Here is an 8,970-nt window from a genome sequence, read left to right on the forward strand (position 1 = left end):
ACAGATCGGACTTTGTTGAGCGTCACACAAACAGATCGGACTTTGTTGTCGTGTGCACGAAAAGATCGGACTTTGTTGACGGGAGCGCAATTAGATCAGACTTTGTCCTTAGGACGCGTCGATAAGCTTTCACAGCTAGTTGCTTTATTTTGTAGACAACTGTCATGGCTAATTTATTAGCTCTCCTATCTAAGAATTAGCTAGGAGAGCTAATATCCTGATCTAGGGCCATATTGGCGAATGCATTTGCTCATTTAGCTAATTCTTTTTTTTCCGAGCAGGATAGAGAATGACGAGTCGCGTGTGTTCTTGCCCTCAACTAGTTTATTGTCAGTTTAACAGCTGTTTATAAGAGCGGAAACAGGTAACAGATGACGTGTTACCAACGTGTGCATGTGATACTAGTATATTACGTGACACTAATGAGCAGTGATGGGCATGAACCTAAGATTTAATCCAAAGCAGGGTTGCCACGCGTCAGAATAATCAGGATAATCAGGTAATCAGATAATCTGGGTTTTTAAAAGTTGTCAGGATAATCAGGATAATGTCAGAATTTTGGAGTAAAAGTGTCAGGAGAAATAGTTAGTACAGGTTATCGTCATGATGCTTAGCGCTTCTTCGGCCAGCGGCGTGGCACTGTGGTAGTGCGCCACTCTGATATATTTTCCCTAAAAGAGAAACAGAAGAAATGAGCTATGCCTTTGTCATGCGATCTTGAAGTACCTGTAATGTAAATGAAATTAACAATGTACTAATGTGATTGCCAAATCAAAGGAAAATGAGGGGAAATAAATGTTTGAGAGAGAAGGGAATTTGTGGGACGAAGACATGACGGAGTATTGACGGGAAGGGGAGGTAAGGGACACCAACAAGCAGTATCGCCGGCTGCCCGCTGCAAGGCAGGGCAGCGGCACGGGGTAGCACTAGTGCGTCTGGGACGCACGCTAAAGGCACTTCCAGTACGGGGTATTGCTGCTATCAGCACGATTTACCAAAAGGGATTTCCTTATTTGACAGGTTTTTGAAAGCTTTTTAGCTTTTATTTTACTCTCTAACATGTACAATTGCAACTATCTAATTGAATAATATTTCCTGGTTATCCTTGGTTATCCTTGGTTATCACTAGAATTCTTCAATCTGGAATGTTTTAAGTGTCTCCTGTAAGATAAGGGTTGGTGGACTTACGCGCTTATGTTGGCTCATCAGTGACTTCGCAGCTCTGCAAAGTGAATGCTTTGTAGGAATTTAACAGTGTGGTCAGTTATGTGAGCTACGCTATCAGTTACTCATCTAAATATTTTATATTATGTTGTAGGTGAAACCACAGTTGCCTATTTATTTGTTCGAAGAAAGTGGAACTGGGACGAATTGGAATTTAGCATTTTCTCCACGTACTGTGTTGTCCTGAACTTAATTGGTAAGTGACCTTGATTTAAAACGAAACCATTTGCAAAAAACAGTTTTTCCGAGTGTGTCGTACAATAACCGTGCAACATTGTAAACGTAAGAGCATTGCGTTTTAACTTTATCGTCGAGTAAAACCGACGCATTCTTGATTACAATGCCCTATCTACGGGGATTCGTCTTTAAAATGTCCAATTTACAAAGGGACGTTTACACACACAGTGTTCTATCTGCATTGGATTTCTTAAGTAGCCGAAACTTTTGACATTTTCTTAAAAATTATGTGGACCCGAAACTAGTGTCGTTCTTTAGTACTCTACCTTGACAACCGCATTTGTTCAGTTTCAAGATTAAGTCCTGTTTCAGAGGAAATTCCAGAATATCTAAATGGTTTTTAAACGCCATGTTCGCTTATGCACCATCCTCTGTTTCCACGAAAATTATGGAAAATGCTTAATTGATCTAACGACATATCTTCGGAACTAAACACAAAATTTTAAAAATTATTTTTCACAAAGAAATTTGCATCGACTGTTATGGTAAATTACGGAACCGTTTTACAGTATCCGTAACTATAACAAGCAGGCCCGCCCTTCCGCCAAACGGAGTTGCCAGCTCCACTTCGCTGCGCCGGCAACTCCGTTCGGCAGGGGCCGGGCCTGCTTGGCCTGCCGGCGGCGATGGTCGGGCCTTCGGCCCGACCATTTCAGTCTCGCGATTTACTGAAGGGCATAATCAAATAAATTATGTGACCGGTAAATCTCTTTGCATATTTGAGTAAACTTAAGCGTCTTGCGGGGGGCCTGCGGCCCTAGAAATTTTTCCTTTGGACATGACAAGAGACTGTAACGGGGCAACACCGTGACTACACCCCACCCTTCTGCTTTGCCCAAGGATTAAATAAGGTGAACCAGCGCAGTTTTTAGGTTGTACATTGTTTGTCAAACAGTCCTAAAACTTGACTTTTTGCCAAATTTTTCAATATATCCACCTCTAGGGCCGAAACAGTGAAAGATACGGCAAATCTGATGGTAGTGTCTGATTCAGAATGTGTTGTTTTGGGGGGGTACTTCCTCTGACATTTTACGATTGGACGCCTCCTTGTACGTCTTTATGAGCAACGCGGTCATTTTCGCCGTATTTCGTCGAAATAAGCACTCTAGCGCCCAAACGGTGCAAGATAGGGTCAAACGGACGAAATTTTCGCCCAAAGGGCTCTACTTTCACGAGTTACCCCTTAGGAGACCATAAAAAAATATTTGATTTTCTACTTTTTGGACTAACCCCTATTTATTCGTTACCCCCTTTCACCCCCTTAGGGGTGGTTGCCAGGATTTGCACCAGGCGTTTCGTTGTCCAGGAGTGACCCCTAAGATACCCTGAAATTTGCAGACCTCTAGCTCATCTCCTTCCTCTTACACGGACGACGGACAGACAGACAGACAGACAGACAGACAGACGGACGGACACGAGAGCGGTTGCATAAGCCCGCTTTAATGCTTTTTTAAAAGCAGAAGGGCGGGCTAAAAACCGCGTAAAAATTCATTTTTGAAGATTGAAGTAACTGTCTCATGTAGTCCTTAAGCGTTTTCTCTTGATTGCATTTTTCAGGAACTTTAGTAACCGTCGGGCTTTTCAGCGCCGTGCTGAAGTTCCATGACAGTGCTATTGGAATGATAGCGTGCGCTTCGAAAATCTCAGCAGCACTTCTCTATGCGTTTTCCACATCAGTACCAATGGTATGCTTTGGTAAGTTCTTACGGCTCTTGGTTTTCGCTTTGATTTTGTCCTCCTAAGTTAGATATTTTTCTTTCACCGTCCCCCTCTGCCTTTCTGCTTTTAAAAGCCCCGGAGCACACTTGCCCAAGCCACTTGATTTGCTTTCTTGATGCAATTTTACATGTCGACCGATGAAGGAACTTCTGCAAACAGCTGCTCTCTACAAACATACGTCTGAAATGCCATCAAGCGCACAAGTGGTTACCATAGGGCTCCGTAAACAGTTTCACTGGCACGCATGGTTTCACTTCAGCAGAGGCGTATATAGAAGATAACAAAGAGGCATGGATTTAATCCCATTAGAAATTTCCGAAAGACGTTGGAAAAGCTATTTGCCATGTTCTCGATGGGATCGCACGGAAAAAAGAGAATCAGCTAAATAAGCTAATGCATTCGCTGATATGGCCTTAGATTAGAATATTAGCTTTTCTAGCTAATTCCCATCGGCTAAGAAAGCTAAAATATTACGACGCGTCCTAAGAACAAAGTCTGATCTTTTCGCGCGCCCGTCAACAAAGTCCGATCTTTTCGCGCGCCCGTCAAACAGACAGTCTAGAAAAAGTAATGACTGATATGTGATCCTAAGAGATTGAAGAATAGCTGAGACCAAAAATGTTAAGCAAAGATACAGAAACAGAATTGTCACAAAGCTCCAAACGTCCGCCTCCCGAGCGCGTCCGAACACAGATCGGACTTTGTTGAGCGTCACACAAACAGATCGGACTTTGTTGTCGTGTGCACGAAAAGATCGGACTTTGTTGACGGGAGCGCAATTAGATCAGACTTTGTCCTTAGGACGCGTCGATAAGCTTTCACAGCTAGTTGCTTTATTTTGTAGACAACTGTCATGGCTAATTTATTAGCTCTCCTATCTAAGAATTAGCTAGGAGAGCTAATATCCTGATCTAGGGCCATATTGGCGAATGCATTTGCTCATTTAGCTAATTCTTTTTTTTCCGAGCAGGATAGAGAATGACGAGTCGCGTGTGTTCTTGCCCTCAACTAGTTTATTGTCAGTTTAACAGCTGTTTATAAGAGCGGAAACAGGTAACAGATGACGTGTTACCAACGTGTGCATGTGATACTAGTATATTACGTGACACTAATGAGCACTGATGGGCATAAACCTAAGATTTAATCCAAAGCAGGGTTGCCACGCGTTAGAATAATCAGGATAATCAGGTAATCAGAAAATCTGGGTTTTTAAAAGTTGTCAGGATAGTCAGGATAATGTCAGAATTTTGGAGTAAAAGCGTCAGGAGAAGTAGTTAGTACAGGTTATCGTCATGATGCTTAGCGCTTCTTCGGCCAGCGGCGTGGCACTGTGGTAGTGCGCCACTCTGATATATTTTCCCTAAAAGAAATGCAAAAATGCACCTTAGCGATTGCCTTCGCAGATCAGGAAGTACTATTTTCCGAATTAACTTGTCTAATATCGGATTTTAAATTGAATTTCGTCCAGGATAGACCTTTTATCCAAACGATGCGGGAACGCCGCGCCGCACGCTAATAGTTTCCAGCGACAAACTCTTAAGGGGGCAGACCTGTGAAACGCAAGGGTTTGGGAAAATAGGAACTACAAGAAAACGAAGACCCGTAGCGCTTTCAACGAACAAAATTTAGAAAGAGCAAGGATTAAACTACGTTTTGATGTATACAACGTCTGCCTCCTTCTCCGGGAACATGCTCTTCTTTGTCTGTACGTGGAGGGTTACGGGCCTTTACCGTGTGCAGTATTGCAAAATTGGACCTACGGCAACGACAAAAATGCTCATCTACTCTTAAAAAATGTAGCTTTCGTTTGACGAGAGCGATTTTGAATTTTTTGTTTTTAAGTGTGTGAAAAAAATTCCGACTCCCCAAGCAACAGTCCGGAAAAGCGAGGCTCTGATGCTACACGGAAAAAAAAGGGTTGGTCGTGGTGACCAGATTGTCCTGGTTGAGACAGAATTGGTTGTAGGCATCGAACCGCTTGGTTGTGGCAGCCGGCTGGGTTCCCTCTCGTGTTACAACTCGCTTCGTAGGGTGTGCTCGGTCACTACAATCAAACTCCACCCTACATTCTGGCTTGGCTGTGCCCATGCAAGTGGCTTGCTCGTGGTAACTACCCGGCGCCGTTTACCTAGGTCGACGATCACTACAGGGACGTGCGAGAGAAAAGGGGTTGCCCACTATGCCTTGTCGCCACCTAGCGGCAGAAATCAGAATCACGTGCAGCGTGGCACTCCTTTCGCAACCCGGAATGATTATTTCCTTAATTTCATTTCACCCACGACTATTTTACGCGAATAACTCCTTCCTACGGCAAGATAACAACCATTTGAAATTATATTTCGATTATTGAAAACCATTATTTAATTATTTGCAAAGATACGCTTAAATTTCTGTTACCTCGCGGTGAGGCCTTCGGTCGCCTCCATTGGTGGGTATCCCGAGTAACATATCCACGGTACTCTGAAAAAGGGTCTGACAAATAATCGTCTAGGGGCGATTGTTGAGACTTGCCTATTTTTGACATGTGCCAGATCTCAGTGGATCGCAGAATCTTGATTTCAAACTTCAATATTAATTTCTAGTCAAAAATCAGACAAAACAAGTGACGCCCGTTTAGTATGTCCTTCAAGACGACAAATCGATCACGGCGATCAACTTTTTAGCTGCAGCCACGAGGTGTAAAACAGACCTACTCCCTGCAACCAAGTAAAGTTCGATTCCTGCTATTAGCGGTTCTGATCGCCACGATCAACCCGTCGGTTGTCGCAACTAACCTGCTGCAGCTATTCCGCGTGGTTGTCCAGTCAGAAAGTCGATACTGCTGGTATCTATCGAGAGAAATGGTCGTGGCGATCGACTTTCGGTTGCCGCAACCAACAATTTTTTTCCGTGTAATCGAGGCTGATAATGAACAACCCGACGCGTCCTAAGAACAAAGTATGATCTGTTTGCGTCAACAAAGTCCGATCTTTTCGCGCGCCCGTCAACAAAGTCCGATCTTTTTGCGCGCCCGTCAACAAAGTCCGATCTGGTCTTGGTCGCGCTCGGGAGGCAGACGTTTGGAGCTTTGTGACAATTCTGTTTCTGTATCTTTGCTCTACATTTTCGGTCTCAGCTATTCTTCAATCTCTTAGGATCACATAGCACTCATTACTTTTTCTATACTGTCAATATTAGAGGAGATGGAAATAAACTAAACCAGCGATGCAGAGCGCGGACCAAAACAGATCGGACTTTGTTGACGGGCGCGCAAACAGATCAGACTTTGTTCTTAGGACGCGTCGAACCCTCTGATTACTTTAATGTCTTTTTTGTTCGAACAGCACCAATCTTGGACATGATGAGCGGTACGTCCTTCATAACCATGCGTGCCCTTGCTTCTAAGCTTGTCGCAAACGATGAGCTAGGTAAGATACTAATGCTTTACCAACACTTATCTACTTCGTGTTGGGGCGAACGAGGGTTGTCGGCGATGAAGTGTAATTTAGACTAGGTACGACTTATCTCTAAAAAAAGATGTAAAAAATAATGCATCCCATTGCATGCGTTAAATTCAGTGTGCAAACCATGCATGGGGATCGTACCCATACTACGTGACCGATTTTCTGGGATTTTTGACCCCCCCCTCCCCCCTCGTGACATGTGGTAGTATTTGGCTGGACCCCCCCCCCCCCCCCCCCGAAAATCACGTAGTATTCCAAAAACTGCTGTTTTAACCTCATTTCAACAAATTTGGTGAAGTCAGTCATTTTAGCATCGGCCAACCGTACAAGGTGGAAAAGAATAACATTGCATTCTAAGTATGTGCACTCTCTTTATTATTTCAAACGAAAAATAACACTGAAATCCGTTTTGTGATACTTTTACTGATTTTTTGCGATAACTGGTGTTTTGCGATTCCCACGCTGCAGGGGCTGATAACCCCCAAAAATGTGATAAAAGTATCACACAATTCTGATGAAATTATCACAAAAACTGTAATAAAAAGTTAGTGATTGATTTTTGTGATGATTTTATCACAATACAATGTGATACTTTTATCACATTTTATGGGGTTATCAGCCCCTGCAGCGTGGGAATCGCAAAACACCAGTTATCGCATGGTTTTGTGGTAAAGTGTCGCAAAACCAGACTCAGTGAAAAGCTTTGAGTGATGAATTAGATGACTCAGTTAAAGAAACGCACGAAATTTATCGTAAAATCTCGTTTTGAAAATACTACGTGACTTCGGCCGAACCCCCTCCTACCCCCCCGTGACCGATCGCAGTATTTTGCCAAACCCCTCCCCCCCCTTAGAGCGGTCACGTAGTATGGGTACGATCCCATATAACGCATGCAATGCATGCTGTTGGGTTTTCATGGCAAATGGCTTTCTGCTTTTATTTGAGGTTAGGGTTGTCCACGTTTAAATTAAATAACTCCCGAAGCTAGAGACATAAAAGTACCGTGTAAGAAATTTCCGGCGTTGACAACCGAAACGAATAATTGGTTTAACGCTCATAGTGTTATATAACCTCTACTGTGAGATATAAGAACCCAAAGTCGCGAGGTGGGAAAAGTAGTTAGCCGTTTGTCTGCACAGCTCAAAAAGATAGTCGTTTGCCTGCCACGCCCAGAAAGATAGCAACTTGTACGTAGGAAGGGTCGAAATGAGGGGTAATTATGAAGTAAGATCCCACTTCAAATCTGGGCACTGAAGCTCAAACGGTTGAAAAGATATAAATTCCTAAACATTTTGATGCAAAAACAGCGTCTTTGAGAGGGGGTATGAGTACAACTCTATGAATCTTTACAGTAGAGTCAAAACTGACAGCACCATTGGAAAGAGAATTAAAAACTGATTCAAGACCACCTTAAGCAAAAAGTTGGATTTCTAATTCCTACCCTTCAATGAGAGATATTTAAAAAATTTAGCAGAATATCGTTACTCTGATAACAAAAATAGATAGTATTCAAATCATACTTAACTTGGTTTGCAACTTACTCTAAGGTCCCATAACGTTCTCTAATATTTACAGAGAAGTGATATTCAACTAGTGTAAAACCATTTTTTTTTTTTTACTTCTTTCTCTATGTTAGTTAACGAATGGGAAAGAATATTTTTCCAAAGTTTGAATATCACCTTGGTTTAACAGTGTGACTGTGAACCAAGGCACTTTACAAACTGTCACGTCAATCTTCCATGCTGGAATTGATTTTACTACCTTTTACTTTATCCCATTAAGGCAAGGTGAACTCCCTGTTCGGTGTTGGTGAGGCACTTATGCCTGTCGTTTGCGGTCCTTTGTACTCCAAGGTGTATCAAATGACGGTCGACACCTTGCCTGGCACGTTTCTTCTATTGAGTGCCGGTATAACCTTGCCGGTATTCGGTATCTTCGGGTGAGAATTGTTTCATTTTGATATTGATACTAGAATTTGTTTCTGATTTTAGTTTAGCCTTTTCACTGTGAAAAATATCGTCATAAATCTACAAAAAAATTAAACTCGAATTATAATTTGAGTTGTAAATTAACGAGAGCACATTTTGTACTGGCCAATGCATTTTAAGTCGATATGTATTTTTACGATTGCAAATTGTAATTTTACAACTTGTGTCAAGCAAAATTTTCCTGTAAACCTACCTACTATTTTTCACAGTGTTCCGACTTGCGAACAATATTCTTTTCGGCACTACTTTTAATTTTGTTGCAGATGGTACTACTACGCAGCATCAAGAGAGAACAGGTTATCTGTGGGCAGGGTCCACTGACGATACAAAAGCTTCTACCTGACAGTAAAATATTTATA

The 8,970-nt window shown here is 42.4% G+C and overlaps 1 protein-coding gene across 6 annotated transcripts in view; it reads left to right on the plus strand.

The window, feature by feature from the left end:
* The window catches only part of LOC113212728 (proton-coupled folate transporter), a 46,088-nt gene extending 37,118 nt beyond the window's left edge, over positions 1 to 8,970 (plus strand). For 4 of the 6 annotated variants that reach the window (XM_052274036.1, XM_052274034.1, XM_052274038.1 and 1 more), the window contains 4 exons: positions 3,019 to 3,156; positions 6,504 to 6,587; positions 8,406 to 8,562; positions 8,875 to 8,970. In XM_052274036.1, coding sequence (XP_052129996.1) covers positions 3,019 to 3,156; positions 6,504 to 6,587; positions 8,406 to 8,562; positions 8,875 to 8,932 — 437 coding nt within the window. In that variant the 3' untranslated portion in view covers positions 8,933 to 8,970. Of the gene's footprint in view, positions 1 to 1,318; positions 1,421 to 3,018; positions 3,157 to 6,503; positions 6,588 to 8,405; positions 8,563 to 8,874 lie in introns of all 6 variants that reach the window. The other 2 variants (XM_052274035.1, XM_052274033.1) reach the window with 2 other exon arrangements.

Source organism: Frankliniella occidentalis, unplaced genomic scaffold (assembly GCF_000697945.3).
Source record: "Frankliniella occidentalis isolate FOCC.00 unplaced genomic scaffold, Focc_3.1 Scaffold328, whole genome shotgun sequence".
In the NCBI taxonomy this organism is placed as follows: Eukaryota; Metazoa; Arthropoda; class Insecta; order Thysanoptera; family Thripidae; genus Frankliniella; species Frankliniella occidentalis.